The sequence below is a fragment of the Apium graveolens genome, unplaced genomic scaffold, assembly GCF_009905375.1.
Source record: "Apium graveolens cultivar Ventura unplaced genomic scaffold, ASM990537v1 ctg1169, whole genome shotgun sequence".
NCBI lineage: Eukaryota > Viridiplantae > Streptophyta > Magnoliopsida > Apiales > Apiaceae > Apium > Apium graveolens.
The window spans coordinates 21,437-40,217 of record NW_027417120.1 but is presented as its reverse complement, the minus strand read 5'-3'; the positions used below and the strand labels follow the sequence as shown (position 1 = coordinate 40,217).

The 18,781-nt window shown below is 35.1% G+C and overlaps 1 protein-coding gene across 1 annotated transcript; it reads right to left on the bottom strand.

Moving 5' to 3' along the window:
- Nucleotides 1–4,224: 4,224 nt before the first annotated feature.
- On the bottom strand, nt 4,225–4,886 carry LOC141699716 (uncharacterized). The gene is made up of 2 exons (XM_074503567.1): nt 4,865–4,886; nt 4,225–4,673 (listed from the first exon to the last, which is right to left on the bottom strand). Exons 1-2 carry the CDS (start codon nt 4,884–4,886, stop codon nt 4,225–4,227), a joined length of 471 nt encoding a protein of 156 aa, XP_074359668.1.
- Between the last annotated feature and the right edge of the window lie 13,895 nt (nt 4,887–18,781).

The following is an 18,781-nucleotide window of genomic DNA, read 5'->3' as shown; positions in this document are numbered from 1 at the left end:
ACAATTAGGAACACCACATACTTTATGAGAGGGATTAACAACAGGCAAATTATGCATGGTAGACATGGCATTTTTGTTATCCAACTCATGTGTGTTTGAGTTAGTCTCAGTTGCTTTCACAACTTTGACTGGAAATTTCGATACACTTGGCATGGAAACAACCTTCTCATTAGCACGATCTTCAGCATGTATTTCTTCTTGAATAATAAAGGAGGTCTCATCAAATGGTTCAGCAATTGATCCTTTATAGAGGGGTTTATCAACACCCTTAAGCACATGTGGTACTTCCCTACCTTTAGCACATACATGAGGAGGGGAGTTTATACGTAATTCTCCAATAGCAGCATTGTAATCAAAACCTATTCCAGATGTTTGATTAACAGCTTGCTTACTGTAGAACTCTTTAGCCTTCAAACAAGAATTAAAGTAAGCTTTAACCTTAGTCTCAAGACCGGTGATCTTGTCTTTGAGAATAGTTTCGAGTTGTCTATAACAGTTAACTCTATTCTCTAGAAAAGATACTTGTTCTTTTAATTTATCTTGATTAATGTGCACAAGTCTTAATTCATTGACCTCTGTCTCAAAGTCTTTGTTCTGCTGGCTTAACAGTTCATTATCATGACGAGCACAATCTAAAGAACCTCCTAGATGATAAACTAATTCAGCATCAATAAATTTTACCTCTTTTCTTGACGATAAAGTATTTCCATCAATAGCCATAAGAGCAAGATTCCCAACTTCTTCATCTTCACTATCAGTATCATCCTAGCTTCTTCCCTTTGCCAGATAAGCCCTTTCAGAGTTACTCTTCTGATTTGAATCATAAGAGTTCTTCCTTACTTGCTTTGGCTTCCTGCATTATGTGGCAAAGTGTCCCAACTCATTACTGTTAAAGCATCGAATGGTGCTCCGATCAACCATCCCTGTTTTGTATCCACCACTGCTGGTGTTAGAGGATGAAGATCCACCTTTCTGGAATCTGTTGTAGTTGGACTTGTATTTGAACTTGGGATTTCTCTTAAATTTGACATTGGAAAATCTCTTGACAATCTGGGCCATTGACTCATCTTCCAATTGCTCCAGCTCTTCCAAGGAGTAAAAATCATCACCGGATTGATTTGTAGTAGGAGGATCATATTCTGCTACAAACACATTTTCCTCAGCCTTGGAAGACTGTACCATTCTCTATGACTGTTGAGATTGTTGTTGTTGTTGTTGACCTTCAGCTACTAGAGCAGTAGATTTGCTGACCACTCTATCTTTCCCGTAGACTTCCTTCTGTTGAATCTGCTCCAACTCATAGTTTTTACCACACCATAAAGCCTTTTCAAAGAAATCTCACTCAGATCTCTCGCTTCTCTTAAGGCAGTGATTCTATGTTCAAGATGAGTTGGTAGTGTTAAAAGGAACTTTTTGTTGATCTCCCTGATTGAATAATATTTTCCATTTATGTTCAGGTTGTTGATCAATGTATTGTACCTCTCGAACACTTCAGTAATTCCTTCTCCTGGATTGGATTTAAAATGTTCATACTCAGAGGTTAGGATCTCTAACTTGTTCTCCCTAACTTCCTCCGTGCCTTCATTAATCACCTCAATAGTTTCCCACATGTGTTTGGAATTTTTACAGTTCATCACATGTCTGTTCATCAATGGATCAAGGGAATCAACTAAAATTAATTAAAGGCTGGCATCCAAGGAGGCTTCTTCCTTTTCAACAAGAGTAAAATATTCAGGCTCTTTTGCATAGGTTTTAGCTTTGGTAATCACAACATCATTTTCTATAACCTCTGGTTCAATAACCATCGAAATTTTTGGACTCTTCTTTAATAAGTTCAGATATTTGGGATTTGCCACTTGTAAAAAAAAGAGCATCTTCTTCTTCCACACAATATAATTTTCTTTATCGAACAGTGGAATTTTAACGGTTCCAACTTTTTGTGAAGTCATTATGAATTTTTGAATAAATAAAAATTCAAGGAATGGAAGAATCACAAAAGTCTAGGATCTTGATTTGTTCGTTAATCAGAAGGTTCTGATACCAATTTTTAGGTCCCAATATGTTTGTAGAAGGGGGGGGGTTGAATACAAACTATACCGTTTAATAGAATTTAATGCTGAAAAAAATTGAAACAAAATTTAAGTTAAATAAAACTATTATTAAACTTGAAAGGTGTTACAACAACGGTATCGATTACAAGGGATTAATCTCAAATAGATTATCACAAATCTAGAATAAATTTGACATGAACTTTTTCTATTTTTTGCAATAAAAAAGATCAAATGCTAGAAGCAATTTGAGATTAAGTTCTAGGGATTTTGATCCGCTAGATAGTTACACAAGAACAAGAGAATGATTTCTAGTGGTTTGGATTTAACTTTAAAACTAGAAATTGATAATCTTGAAGTCAGCAGAGAGATGAAATGTTGTGTTCTGTGGCTGCTGTGTTCTTGGTTGGTTGAGTGTGTTGATTAACTGTATTGAATGTATGTTGCTTGTCTTTAAATATAATGAACAGAACTGAAATGAACTGGTAAGACAATCTGTGAATTGGCATGACTTTCGGTGAGATAATCTCCTGAACTAGCATGACAATCGGTATGACTATCTCCTAAACTAACATGACAATCGGTATGACTATCTCCTGAACTAGCAAGACAATCCCATAGCTAGTAGAACTTTCGGTATGACAATCAATTTGAACTAGCATGATTTCGGTATGACAATCTGATTGTCATACCAGTTCAATTGATTGTCATGCTGAATTAATATTGATTATAAATTCAAAATCAATTCTGAAAATTCATAATATTAATTTAGAATTAATTAATCAATTAATTCAATTAATCAATAAATTAATCTTTACATATATAATTTATTTTCTTAATTAAATTATATGACTTAATTAATTAATAGAGAATTAATACTACTCTTGAACATCAGCCATTCTTCTGAAAATCTTCTGAAAATTATGAATCAATTCCACCACTTCAATGTTGACACTCGATGTACTGTCTGGTTCATGAGTGACTAACTTCCGTGATGTTTCTTCATGACTTGACTTTGATAACTTGATTTTCTTCAGATTAAATCCCTGTAATTATTTGATACCCTGACAAGATCTCTGTCACTTGATTAAATCCACAATCTTGATTTATATCACTGAGGCTTGATCAATTTCTTGAACTTCTTCTAGTGAATTAATTCCTCAAGTCTGTAGATGAACATTTTTTCTGAATCCTTTGACAGATGTTACTTTGAGAGATCTCTTTGACGATAGAACCACTATTTACTTGTTACATTCTTATTTGAGTTGAGTTAAATCCTCGAATGAACAAATAGGCTATGACATATGCCTTTCATGAATTCGCCTAATTGGAAAGGAATAAGGTTCGCAGGAAAAACGTGTTTGGATATCTCTATTGAACAATGAGGGCAAATACGATTTACAGATACTCTATCTTGATTAGCTAAGATAATGGATAAGGGTTCATGCATCAATTGGGTTTCATAATTCAACTTATCAATAAAAGATTTCAAAATAAATGATCTGGTGGCTCCCGAATCAATCAATACTTTAACATTAGCGGCATTCACAGAAAGCGTACCTGACACCACATCAGAACTTTGAATTGCATCCTTCACGTTCATGTTGAAAGTTCTTGCTTGAGCTGCATAAGTCAAAGCTGGGATATTTGAAGATGATGCTATCTGAGGTTGATTGAAAGATATTGGAAATGATGGGGTTGGCATAGGAGTTACTTGATTCCCAGGGTAGGGTACAGTAGTCAGTTGCATCAATTGGTTATTACCCACTCCTTTGCATTCTCGTTAAACATATCCTGGTTTCCCAAACTTATAACACGTGATGTTGGCCTTCTGATTCTTGCATTCATGAGCATAATGGTCCTTCGTATGACACTTGAAACAAACTATATTCGCCTTATTGCAGATTCCCGTATGTCGCCTATTACAAATCTTACATTCCGAAACTGATCCTTGCTGGGGTTTCTGTCCACTAGTTGATTGAGATCTTGTTTTTTGTGATTTATTCCCAAATTCTTTCTTCTTAAAGTTTCCGGGTCCACTTTGAGGTTTAAACCTTTGATTAGTCCTCTGATTCTAGCCCTTGTAACTTGAGCCTTCTTCTCCCGTTTCAATTCTTCTTTTCTTGTTGCCTTTCTCCTTTTGATTTTGCTCACTCTCGCCTTCAATTACCATTTCCTATTGAACCACTTCAGCATAGGTGGTCAACTTAAAAGCTGCCACACGACTCCTTAACCAAGACTTCAATCCTTGCTGGAACCTTTTTGCCCATTTCTCTTCAGAATCAACATACTCTCCCACAAACCTAAAAAGTTCTGTAAACTTCTTTTCATATTCACCGACCGTCATGTTGTCTTGCTTTAACTCAAAGAATTTCATCTCCATTTGTGTTTGCATATAGCGAGAAAAATACTTATCTAAGAACATTCTCTTAAACCTATCCCAAGTAATAACTTCAGCAACTTCTAAAGCTTTTGCCGACTCCCACCAATAGTTTGATTCACCTTTAAGAAAGTAAGTGGCATACTCCACCTTCTGATTATCTCCAACATTTGTTAAGGCAAAGGCCTTTTCTATTTCCTTAAGCCAATCATGAGCTTCTACCGGGTTTGGTGTTCCTTTGAATTCTGGGGGTTTTATAGATTGAAATGTTTTGAAAGTAGTGACACCTTCTGGGGGCGGTTGAGGGGTTGCATTCGTTGAAGAAGTAGTTGCTGTTGGGCTATGGTTGCAGTTTGTTGGCGTACCAACTCCACAAGTTGTGCTATATCAGGGTTTTGGTTTTCTCCGTCATTTTCTTGGTTATTTGTAGGTCTACCTCGGGCTCTTCTAGGTGCCATTTTCTGAATTAAGAGTTATACAGTTTGAGTGATACATAATTAGAGTATTATTTTGCAGTCATCATGGTATACAGTTTTTAAGCAATAAAGGTGATGCATGGTGATGAGCAAGAAATTTTAAAGGAGCAATTATAGGAATAAAAGAAATTGCATAACTGAATTCAACATGGTTCAAGTCGAAAGGTACAAATCACAAGGTACGATTACAGATCCGAATTAAAACAGTACGAGAGTCTAGAAATGGAAACTAATAACATGGTAATAAAAGGAACAACTTAATCCAAGCAGCTAAAGGTCAAGTCTCCTAAAGATCGTCCCAAGCCTCCTCCTCGGACTCCTCCTCGGACTCCTCCTCGGACTCCTCCTCATGGGTTCTCGCAATGTCGGGGGTAGTGTCCCCACGTAGCATCTTGATCACACTCCCAAGCTCATCCACTATCGTCTACACACTAATCCGACTGGTCTGGTCGCGGTGTACGGGCATCTCCTCCAATCTTGATGTGGCCACCTGGATCAATGATTCGAGCCTCGAAATGGTTTTCCCCTTAGGTCTATTATCCATCACTTGCCTACTGGCATAGAGCTCCTCAAGACGTTCCATCAGCCTGATATACTTTCCTTGGAGAAAGTCATGATGCATCCTTAAGTCAGCATAGACAGAAAAAGGAATTGTGTCGCTCGGCAGAATAAAAGATGATGAATGCGCACGTTGCTGTCAAGTAATATATATATATATATTCAAAGGTCAGATATGATTTATTCAAATGTCACATATTAGCACTCCCGATAATAAAAATATATACTCATACTTCCTATGGTCCTAATTGGGCTGTCCAGGGACTCTAAACCTAAGCTCTGATACCAAAAGCTGTCACACCCCAAACTACAACACACACACATACACTGAATAAAAGAGAACCTTAATTATTACAAACTTATAAGTCCAAAGGATGATAATGATCTATTACAACCCAACCAAAATAATAACAATCCCAAGATCTTTACAAGTTCAGAGTTTGGAACAGCCCTTCTAACTAATACCACGATTACATACTGGCGGATTTCCCTTCATCTATATATATTCTACCTACGCCCTCAAAAGGTCTTCACCCTGCCTACCGATTGACTTACGGACGGTCTGCTTGGTATGAACCATGATTTTTAGCTGTATGTTAGGTCTCAATATGTTTGTAGAAGGGGGGTTGAATACAAACAATACCGTTTAATCGAATAAAATGCGGAATAAAAAAGTGAAACAAAATTCAAGTTAAATAAAACTATTATTAAACTTGAAAGGTGTTACAACAACGGTATCGTTTACAAGGGATTAATCTCAAATAAATTATTCCAAATCTAGAATAAATTCGACATGAACTTTTTCTATTTTTGTAATAAAAAGGATCAAATGCTAAATGTAATTTGAGATTAAGTTCTAGTGATTTTGATCCGCTAGATAGTTACACAAGAAAAAGAAAAGGATTTCTAGTGGATTAGATTTAACAATGAATACTAGAAATAAATGATCTGTGAAATTGCAATAAGTTCTCTGCAGTTTTTCTTTTGTTCTGTGTTCTTCTGTGTTTTACATTCAATACTCTGCTTCTTGCTTAAAAAATAGCTGCTCTGCTTTATATTGAATCCTGTGATTTTAATTGGCAAGACAATCCATTTAGCTCAGCATGACAATCCTTTGAACTGGTAAGACTTTCGGTAGGACTATCAATTGAACTGATAGGACTTTCGGCAAGACAATCTAAATGCACTAGCATGACTTTTGGTATGACTATTGATTGTCATACCGATTGTCTTGCTAATACAAAAGATAGTCTTGCTGGATTAAAACAGATTTTAATCAAATAATAATTCTGAATTAATAATCAATTAATTCAATTAATCAATAAATTAATCTTTGCAGATTTAATTTATTCTTTTAATTAAATTATATGACTTAATTAATTAATAGAGAATTAATACTAATCTTGAGCAGCAACCATTCTTCTGAAAATCTTCTGAAAATCACTGTCAATTATGAATCAATTTCACTACTTCAATGTTGACACTCGATGTACTGTCTGGTTCATGAGTGACTAACTTCCGTGACGTTTCTTCATGCCTTGACCTTGATACTCTTGATTTTCTTCAGACTAAATCCTTGTAATTAATTGATACCCTGACGAGATCTCTGTCACTTGATTAAATCCACAATCTTGATTTATATCACTGAGGCTTGATCAATTTCTTGAGCTTCTTCCAGTGAATTAAGTCCTCAAGTCTGTAGATGAAAAATGTTACTTAATCCTTTGACATATGTTACTATGAGAGATCTCTCTGACGATAGAACCACTATTTACTTGTTATATCCTTATTTGAGTTGAGTTAATTCCTCGAATAAACAAATAGGCTATGAAATATGCCTTTCACTGTAGAACAGGGTTAAACACAAGAAAATGAGCTACAACACTCAGCAAGTACTAATCATTCTACTATGCATGACATTATCTCAAAATCACGAGTTCAGAAATCAAGGGGTTATGGGTACTGGTAAGAATGACAATAAGAAACATTGGAATCATGATATCGGGCAACATGTTATAGTATAAATGTGGCGCCCTCCAAACCCGGGTCAGAAGTTTGGGGTCCACAACACATTCACAATATATAAACCTGTACATAAAATATTAATTGCAATGACCCTGTTTCACATAACCACGGATCGCAACAGGTTAAAGTATGAAAACAAGCCGCAATTATAACCTTTATTACAACGTACCAAATCCCAACTAATTTAACTTACAATTGATAATAAAATCATTCTTACAATCTGACTATCTTTCTACCGTATGAAGCTTCTGCTAGCTCGGTTCAACTCAACTGGAACCTTTGCCCGCACTTTGGACTGAGGAACTTCACTATCGTCCATATTCTTTTCAACTGTAAAATATATAAAAGAATCGCAAGGGTGAGCTAACTAGCTCAGCAAGTCATAATAGTGATAACTGAGGTTAAACAATGATCAAATGAGATGATTCAAAGGAATCAAGTTTCTTTTTAACTCATCATTAGAATTGGATATTCATTTTAAGTTTTTTAAAAAAAAAATCAAGGTTAGGCTGCTGATCAGTCACGCACTAACCCCGAGCAAGCACACAGCACTGCTCTAATTACTGGATCCAAGGCACACATTGGCCTAAATTGACCATTGGTATGGTCTGACCATGAATCTGGTCCACATATATAAAAACTATCCAATCCTAAAGCAGTTCAATATGATAACAATATGATTCAATAGTGAGAAACCCTACGATTTGTAGAATGATCACGTAAAGCAGTAGTGAGACGTCTCAGAAGAATGGGTAAAAGTAGTTTGCCAAAATTGATCCTTTGATTGAAAACAACCGCAAGACCAATATAGTGCAGAGTGGAAGTGATGTTGTGAAAGTTGGATTTAGTGCAGTTGGCAAACACTTTAGAAAAAGTATCGAAGAAAATGTCCCATTCAGAAACCAAATTGGATTTAGACAACTTGGTTAAGTTAATCACCCCCTGATAGTGAATAGCATGGAAAAAGTTTGAAATATCATTTTCAGAGGGCAAATTACAGAAATTGCCCAATGGAAAATTTAATGCACGATTGACGACTGTTTCATCAACTACATACTGTGTGTTTGCCACGGTGAATGAAAAAGATTTAAAATCATCGGCCACAGTAGAGGTTGTGCAAATCAGTCTGAGCAGATCAACATTTAAAATTACATTTGATTTAATAACAGAGCTACCAATCGAATGGTCATTTAAAAATCTAATCCATGGCTTAAATTTTTTCACATCACATTTATCTGGATTAAAATAACCAACAAGATTATGCGAAACAATTTGGAAATTGAGAGCCATTTAAAAATAATAATAAGATACACACTTTCAGAATTTTAAGAGTAATATTAAGAAAATTCAAATTAATTAAATTAATTTAATAATTCGAATTAAATCAATTATATCCGAAAAATTTAGAAAGTAATGTATCTCGTTAATGTTCTTAACTTACAATGAAAGATCTGAAAAACGCATAAGACACAAAACAAAAATAACTAAAAAATACCCAAAAGCAAACAAATACTGATTTTTGAAGGGAATAAAAATGAAGTGAAATTTTTTTTTTTTAAATAAAAATTGGGCAGCACTTCTGTATGTATATACGTGTATGTATATATCACAGGAGTGAAGTTTTGTGAAGCTGAGTAAAAACTCGAGCAAGAAGACAATGAAGCCAGTTTTGATTAAGATCGAATAAAGAGAGAGAGAAATAAGAGAAAAAAAGACTGTTGGAATTTTGAACAAAAACTGAACTGAATGATTTACAAAACGAAAAAAAACGTTAAGTAGATATCTGGTATGACAATCGAGGAAAGTCATACTGATTGTCTTCCCGATTGTCATACCAGGCAAATTGAGAAAAAAAACAAAAAAAACATGGTAATAATATAACTGGTATGACAATCTGATAGTCATACCGATTGTCATACCAGTATAAAATAAAAACAAATATAAATTTTATTACTGGCATGACAATCAATAGTCATACCGATTGTCTTGCCAGTTATAAAATTAAACTGAATTAAAAATAAACACTTATATGTACTGGAATGACTTTCAGCAAGACAATTTCAATTATCTTGCCGATTGTCAATTGTCTTTCCGATTGTCATTCAAGTATAAAATTAAAACAAACAAATATATATATATATATATATATATTATATAAAACAAATATTAACAGTTTTTAACAAATACAAAACTTATTAAAAGAAAATTACAGAAAACTACAATAAATACTAATATAGATATGGCAGAAAATATTTACACAATTAAAATATTTCAGAGATAATTATATTTTCAGTCCAAAAATAGATTTCTTTTGAATTTTAGCAAATAAAATTCATAGAAAAATATTTTTAGAGAAAATAAGATATTCTGAGACATTAAAATTAACAAGTTGAATAAATAAATAAGATAAGATAATACAAATTACATAGAAATAAGCAAGTATTATGGAAAATGATAAAATAAATTTGCAAATGAATTTTTCATTTATGAAAAATTCATTTGTAAATTCACTGAAGAACAGATTTCAGATATTCACAAGTTTAATCACTAAAGCTATTCAACATACCCAATTTACCAACTAATTTGGTAAATGTGGATTCATCAAGAGGTTTAGTAAAAATATCTGCTATTTGTTCTTCTGTTGGAACAAAAAATAGTTCAACAGTACCATTCATGACGTGCTCTCTAATAAAATGATACCTGATGTCAATGTGCTTGGTCCTTGTATGCTGCATAGGGTTGTTGGTGATGGCTATTGCACTTGTATTGTCACATAGTATAGGTATTTTGTTCAATACAGAGCCATAGTCCCGTAGCTGATTCCTAATCCACAAGATCTGAGCACAGCAGCTTCCAGCAGCAATGTATTCAGCCTCGGCCATTGAATTTGAAACTGTTTGATGTTTCTTGCTGTACCATGAGACTAGTCTGCTACCTAGGAATTGACAACTCCCTGAGGTGCTATTCCTATCAACAACACTGCCTACGTAATCTGAATCTGTATATCCAACAAGGTTAAAACCAGATTCTTTAGGGTACCAAATACCTAGATTTGGTGTTCCCTTAAGATATCTTAAGATTCGTTTAATAGCATCGAGATGAATATCTCTAGGATCCGCTTGGAACCTTGCACATAAGCATGTAGCATACATAATATCTGGTCTACTTGTAGTAAGATAGAGTAACGAGCCAATCATACCTCTGTAGCTTGTGACATCTACCTTAATGGAGTTTTCACATGGTCCAAGCTTGACAGCTGTAGTTGACGGAGTCCTTGCTGATGCAAAATCCTCTAGATTGTACTTTTTGAGGAGTTCCTTGAGATACTTGGATTGACAAATAAAAGTTCCATCTAACCTTTGATTTACTTGTAATCCAAGAAAGAACTTCAGCTCTCCCATCATGCTCATTTCAAATTTGCTGTGCATTAACTTAGCAAATCTCTTACAGAGATTATCATTAATAGACCCAAATATTATATCATCCACATAGACTTAGACTAATATAGTATCATTCTTATGCTTTTTAGAAAAGAGAGTTTTGTCTATGACACCTCTAATAAAGCTATTTTCAATAAGAAATTCAGAGAGAGTGTCATACCATTTTCTCGGAAACTGTTTGAGTCCATAGATAGCCTTGAAAAGAAAGTAGACAAAATCCAAATGATCTGGATCTTCAAAACCAGGAGGTTGCTCTACATATACCTCTTCATCCAGCTTTCCATTCAGAAAGGCACTCTTGACATCCATTTGATAAACTTTAAAGTTAGAGAATGCTACAAATGCCAGAAATATCCTGATGGCCTCTAGTCTTGCCACTGGAGCATAGGTTTCATCATAATTAATGCCTTCAGCTTGAGAATACCCTTTAGCTACCAGTCTTGCTTTGTTTATTGTAACCACACCATCTTCATCTAGTTTATTCCTGAATACCCACCGAGTACCAACAACTTTCTTGTGTGTAGGTATAGGTACCAGTTTCCAGACTTGTTGATGTTCAAACTGATTGAGTTCATCTTGTATAGCAATCACCCAATCTGGATCAGTCAGTGCTTCCTCAATCTTCTTAGGTTCCATCTCAGAAAGAAATCCTGAGAACAGACACTCATTTTGAGTAGCATGTCTAGTTCTGACTCCAACATCTGGATCACCAATAATCAACTTAAAAGGATGAGCTTTATTCCAGACAGTCTGTCTTGGAAGATTTGATCTTGATGATTCGCCTTGAAATTCTTTGGGATGTTGTGTCCTACTAGTTGATCCTTCAGCATCTCCCCCTGAGTTGTTGCCATGTTGACTTGAAGATTCTCCGTCAGTAGCAGTGATATCTCCATTGTTGCCAAAGTTTCCATCACCATTACCTTGAGTATCATCATGATTAACAGGTTCTTCACCAGCAACAACCTCAGGTTCTTGATCATGTTCTGATTCTAAATCTGACATATCATCAAACTTCAGTTTCTCAGAAGGATCTTCAGTTTGGATACTAGGGAATTTAGTGTCATCAAATGTAACATTGACACTTTCAGTTACTTTGTGTTGATCAATGATATACACCCTGTATGATCTTCTTCCATATCCAACAAAAATACCCTCATATGCCTTTGCCTCGAATTTACCACGACGATCATCTCCATCCTTGAGCACGAAGCATCTGGTACAAAATACATGAAAGTATTTGATAGAAGGTTTCTGTTCATTCAAAATCTTATAAAGAGTTTTCATGAAGTCTTTATTGATTAGAGTTCGATTCTGAGTATAACATGCAGTATTGACAGCTTCAGCCCAAAAGTACATTAGAAGACCTGATTCACTTAACATCGTTCTTGCAGCTTCAATCAATGTACGATTCTTCCTTTCTACCACTCCATTTTGCTGAGGGGTTCTAGGAGCTGAAAATTGTCTGGTAATCCCTTTGTCTGTACAGAATCTATTGAGAAGTGAATTCTTGAATTCTGTTCCATTATCTGACCTTATTGCTCTAACAGGGACATTAGAATCTAACTCGATCAACTTGATATGATCAATCATAACTTGTGGTGTTTCATCCTTAGAGTGAAGGAATAAAACCCACGTATACTTGGAATAGTCATCAACTATCACAAGACAGTAACACTTCTTTGACATCGAAAGAACATTAACTGGTCCAAATAAATCCATGTGCAATAATTGCAGAACACCAGTTATGGAGGATGTGTCAGTGCCTCTGTGACTTGCTTTCTTTGACTTTCCTTTCTAACAAGCCTCACATAGTCCTTCTGGAGAGAATTCCAGCTGAGGCAGACCTCTGAACAATTCTCTTTTGACAAGAGAATTCATTGTTTTGAAATTGAGATGAGAAAGTCTCTTGTGCCATAACCAACTCTCATCAGACGATGCCTTTGCATAGAAACAATTGACTTCAGGATTGCTTCCAGAGTTCATGTCAGCTACGAATAGATTTCCTTTCCGGATTCCCATCAAGGAGGGTTTTTCATTTTTCTTGTGCAGAATCTGACACTTCAGCTTGTCGAATAAAACATTGTAGCCGTTGTCACAGAAGTGGCTAATGCTAAGCAGATTGTGTTCAAGTCCTTGCACAATATACACATTTTCAATGATAACATTTCCAGCTAGCAAACAGCCATATCCCTCAGTTAAACCTTTGCTGTTATCTCCAAAGGTAACCACTGGGCCAGCTTTCTCAACCACATTTGATAACAGGGCTCTATCTCCGGTCATATGTCTTGACAACCCGCTGTCAAGAATCCACACTACCAGTTGTACCTGTTTAATGCCCTGCAATACAAATGGATTAGATGTAACACCCCTAAATCTGGGGTCGGGGATCCGGGTTGTCACGAGTTCCATTTCCCTTAATAACACCCAATCTTATTACACAATCAACTACTCTGTACTGTGACCCCACAATAAACACACACACCACAAGTTATAGTCTCAGAGATGAATATCCAAAAATAATCACAAGTCGTTTTATTCCACAATTATATGTCAATACACCTTAAAAAGGTTTCTGAATAAATTTACATTTTCTTTGCCATTATTACAATTCATAAATATACATAAATCTGGTACATCAAAAGTTGAAAGCCTAGCCTATTGGTAGCTCCTACCTCAGCTACGGCGGCATCAACGCTTCCAGAAAACTGCGGAACGTTTCCTAACCGCTTGCGAATTGGAAGCTTGGTCTTGTTCATCTTATCTATTTGATGTTATGTGATGAAAGAAGAAGCAAGGGTGAGCAGCAAGCCCACCAAAATAATATGTATAATGATTAACAATATATGAGCCTTCTCATAGTACTCATGATAGTCTTGGTCAAAAGAAATGAACCAAGTTGATATCTTAATGCGATAAAGTCGCAAAATATTCAGTATATATATATACATATATACTTTTCAAAATATGGGAAGTCCTCTTCCATGCATAATACACACAGAGTTCCAGTGTATAACTGTATAAAAATATCGTTGCAAGGTGATCTCATATATCTAAACTTGTCTCAACGTTTTTCTGAAAATCTTTGTCATGCATAAGATAATCATTTACTAGATATAAGTTTAAAAGATGAAGTTACAAGATACTCCAATATACTTATATCTTTTCCAAATACTACTTGAACTACCACCGTTCAAGTTATAATTAGTTTCAAAAGTTCATCACACTGATGAGACTACAAGATAAGACTTGAATAGATTCAATCTTTGAAATATTTTGAAGGAAATGAAGTTATGATATACTTCATTAAGTCCCGGTATATATATACACCTATATATATACATACGTTTCCTGAAAACCTCTGTCATGTAAAGTATGAACAGAATTACAATATCCAATAAATTTGGAAAGAAAACAAATTTTGGCATAAACCTGATATCTTGCTGATCAGGCAAAGATACCAATAAGTAACCTTTTCTACTAGTAGATGGACGAATTCCCCACTGGTCATCACCCTGGTCGTAATAGGACCTTATGTTGGACTGCCACTCAGCCACTTATGCATTTGATGGACTTCCACTGAGCCTATTACATTATCATGGACGCCCACTGAGCCCATGTTGCTTATGCCGACTCAAATAGATGGACTTACTTCCCGAACGTTGGGTAAGTAATCAATTCATTTGCCAGAACCGCAACCTTGTTGCGAATATAAAATACACCACAGAGCCGGATCCCTCAGGTTTTGAGCGAGTATTTAAATCCCCTTAAAAAGGAAGATCTTAAATATAAAAATGAGTTTTGGGATCCGCTCTAACTTTTAAAAATCATTTTGAAGACTAGAAAACACTTTAAAGAGTGTTTGGAGTAATGCTGATTTAATGAAATAAATCAGTCCCAATATTTTTAGTAAATGTCTGAATATTATTATTTAAATAATATTCCCATAAAGAATAATCTTTATACAAATAATTGAAGTAGAAGTTGTAAGACTTATACTTGAAATGAGTATTAAATAACCAAAGATATACTTATACGAAAGTACTATCTTTATTTGAATAATCGAAAATAAGTTTAATTATCGAAAAATTATTCTTTAATAAAATAAAGAATATTATTAAATAATAAGCGGAGTCATAATACCTCGAATGAATATTATAAATAATATTCATTAAATACAATAAAGGAGTCAATACATCCTCAAATGACTATCCAATTAATAATCATTAAATTATATAAACTGAGTCATAAGTCCTCGGATGAATATTCGGAATAATATTCAATAATAAAATAAAGGAGTCATAAGTCCTCGGATGAATATTCGAAATAATATTCAATAATAAAATAAAGGAGTCATAAGTCCTCGGATGAATATTCGAAATAATATTCAATAATAAAATAAAATTAAAGTTATCGAATAAACCTTATTCGATTAATAGTTTTGAAAACTATAACCATATATATGTAAAAATATATATATTATACTCGGGAACATCGACTCCCGGTTTAGAAATATGTTCACCTTTTGATCCCCTATACTAAGGGTAAATTCAAATACCGCTTATCTCTAGCATAGGTATTATGCAACTGTAAGCATTTTAACCAACAGATATATAATCCAAGAATATGAAACAGGCATGCATATATACCATATCACATCCTACAATATATCGCAAGAATTTGCTAATAACAAATATGCATTTATCGCAAGATCATGCATATACACATATACATCACAACAACAGTATAACGGGTAGAAAACTTGCCTGAGCGACTGGGGGTTACGAATGGCTCGGGACGAGTCTGGTAACCTATAAGCAACAAGTAAGTTGGAATTAAACCAAAGTCACTTGTAAATCTATACTCTAACCAACTCAGACTCTAACGCTCGTTTTGCGCTTACTGATTCTCTTAAGTCACTCGAGTACCCTCGGCTCCACCATTTTTAATAATTTAACCATTACGAGTTTTAAGGCGATTCATTCGCGAGTGTCTTACCAACTACCTATTACACCTTACATAAATGTTTCATACTTCAATTAGTCCTTTAAGGTCTTTAACCTATGTTTCAAAGTAAGGCGAGGGGTAAGGGTTCGTTCACGAAACGTCATTACTTAAAACGGCCGTTTCTCCTAAACCGTTCATCGGAATCAAACGAACCACATATCAAAACGAAGCTCGTAACATGAACTATCTAAACATGGCAATGGTCAAAACCTAGCAGTGAGTTCAAGGGTTCTGATGTTAAGAACAAAAAAACAGTCTACGGTAAATCGGGCATTACGACGGCTATGTTTACGCGATTTCCCAAATTTATACCATTCCAAATCCACCACAATTCAACCCTAATTCACAACCCAATCAAAACTCCATCCAAACTACATCATAACAGCCCCAACACTCAACATTAACAATTTATACTTATTCCCCACATGAACTAAAAGCTTTACTTAGGTTCTTTAACTAATTATCAAGATTTACAACTCCAAAAATACCACCAAACCAACTAATCTCTACAAACTCAACCAAACTTTAAACAAACAAGCATCATGCTTCACATATACTATATCAAACATATTCATTCCTAATTACTCAAAACTAAAGCTAGGGTTTGTAGTTTATACCTTCCTTGGAGAGTGGGGAATCAAGAGAATGGCTTGGAATCACCCTTAAAGTCCTTATCCAAGCTTAATCTAAACAAAATTTCAAGAACACAAATTTTAGTTCGTGAAAAACACTATTCACCATCTTCTTCCATGATTTATAGAAAAATATTGGCTTGGAATTAGAAGCTTAAACTTATAGGGAGTATGTAACTATCCATGGGGAAGCTTAGATAAATACCTTGCTAAATAGTAAGTGGTGGAGCTTGGATCTTCATTTTGTTAAGAAAGAAGCCGAGAGCTTCATGAAGAAATGAAATATCTTTGTGTTTTGTGAGTTGTTTGCTTGGTTACTAGCTTTTGATTTTGGTAAATTACCTTTTTAACCATGAAATTTGTGTGGTTATTAATCAACCACACCTCCTTCCCTTATGTCATGCTTAGGTCATCCTCATGATGTCATCCTCCCCTCCTTGTCCTCTTCTCATTGGTTGGGTGACATCATCCTCTCTAATCCCTTTGATGAACTTCCTAATTGTTTGCCTAATGACCGCTGATCTATTATACGGTTCGTTTAACTTTCGTTTTCGTTTATCGTTTGAGGGATCATACCCGGGATCTTATTACTTAGGTTCCCTTAACCTTTCTCAATATATTGTATTCCTTTTATGATCCTCTCTTATAATCCTTTAATTTAAATCCTTTTTATCCTGTTACCTTATACTCAATTCTTTCCGTATCTAGTGGATTTCCGGGAAAAAATCAAAGTGTTCGGAATTGGATTCTGACGATCTTTACATACACTTATATGTCATATAGAGTGCCAATAAAATCTCAGAATATCCATAAAAGAACCCCTACCTAGTGTGGCATGAAAAGTTTTCTCATTCAGCATAATCTGCAAAATCACTATTCATAAGGGTTTCAAAAATTTCCAAAAATTGGGGTTATTACAGTCTCCCCTCCTTAAAAGGATTCCGTCCCGGAATCAGATAGAAAATGAATAGGGATACTTTCTTAACATTGCACTTTCTAACTCTCGAGTAAATTTTCCCACATTGTGGTTCTTCCATCAAACTCTGACTAGTTTGATAACCCTTCTCCTAAGCACTTGTTCCTTTTCGATCTATAACCCTTTCTGGCTGCTCCCTATAGGTTATGTCTGGTCGCATGCCTATGCGCTCATATGCCCCTATTTATCTCGCATCCGAATTACACTTCCTTAAAATTGATACGTGAAACACGTTATGACTTGCTACATGTTCGGGGGTAGGGCTAGCTCATATGCTAACTTCCCAAACGTCTTTTTATATCCAAGGGTCTAACAAATTGTAGACTTAGCTTTCCTTTCTTTCCGAACCTCATCAATCCTTTCCAAGGGATACCTATAACATTACTAGGTCCCCTATTTCATACTCTTTGTCCTTTCGTGTCAAATCAACATACTTATCATGTCCATCTTGGGCTACTACCAGCCGTGCTCTGATTAGATCTATTATATCCTTGGTCCTTTGGACTACTGCGGGTCCGAGCATCTTGCACTCTACAACTTCATCCTAACATAAGGGAGATCGACATTGTCTTCCTTCAAGGATCTCATAAGGCGACATCTCGATAATGACATATGATCTATTGTCGTAAGAAAACTCAATCCGTGTTAAGTGATCATTCCAATTTCTTTCAAGTCTATTGCACAGACTCTCATTATAGATTTTAGCATTAGAGCTTTTGCTTCTCAATACCCATTCTTTTCCAGTTCGTAATCGCTACTACCTTCCGTTCCTAATATTATACTGGTTATACTTTTGCTCGTTAGCGTTCTATAACCTTTTAATAACCACGTCAACCTTAGTATCACGAATGTGTTTCCATTCCGAATACCACCATAACTTTACTACTCCTTTTTCAGCTGTTTCTATTTTCCAAAATTTGATCAATCATATAGAAGTAAAGGAATTTGTTGAGAGATCACTATGATCATGAACACGTGTTCTATTGCATAGTTAGTACAGAAGGTGGCCAACCTTTAGTACTTGACAAGCAATTAAACAATAGATGGTATCCTACTAGGCTTCTATCACACAGATAGATAGTCATTCGGCAATACCCCCCCTTCTGGAAGGGTTGTTCTTCTCAGCTTACATGAAATGAAAAGAAGAGAAAAGAACGAATTGAAGAGAATTGTAAATAAAAAAAATATACTGCCACAAAATATCTGGCTTGGAACCTACCTCTGAGCTATAGAGGTTTGTCA

What these genes read in the sequence shown, in the direction of transcription:
- LOC141699716 (XM_074503567.1), bottom strand. Translation starts at nt 4,886, where the DNA reads ATGGCACCTAGAAGAGCCCGAG. An exon ending in GGCACCTAGAAGAGCCCGAG is followed by an intron (nt 4,674 to 4,864) that starts GTAGACCTACAA and finishes TAAAACCCCCAG; the next exon opens with AATTCAAAGGAACACCAAAC.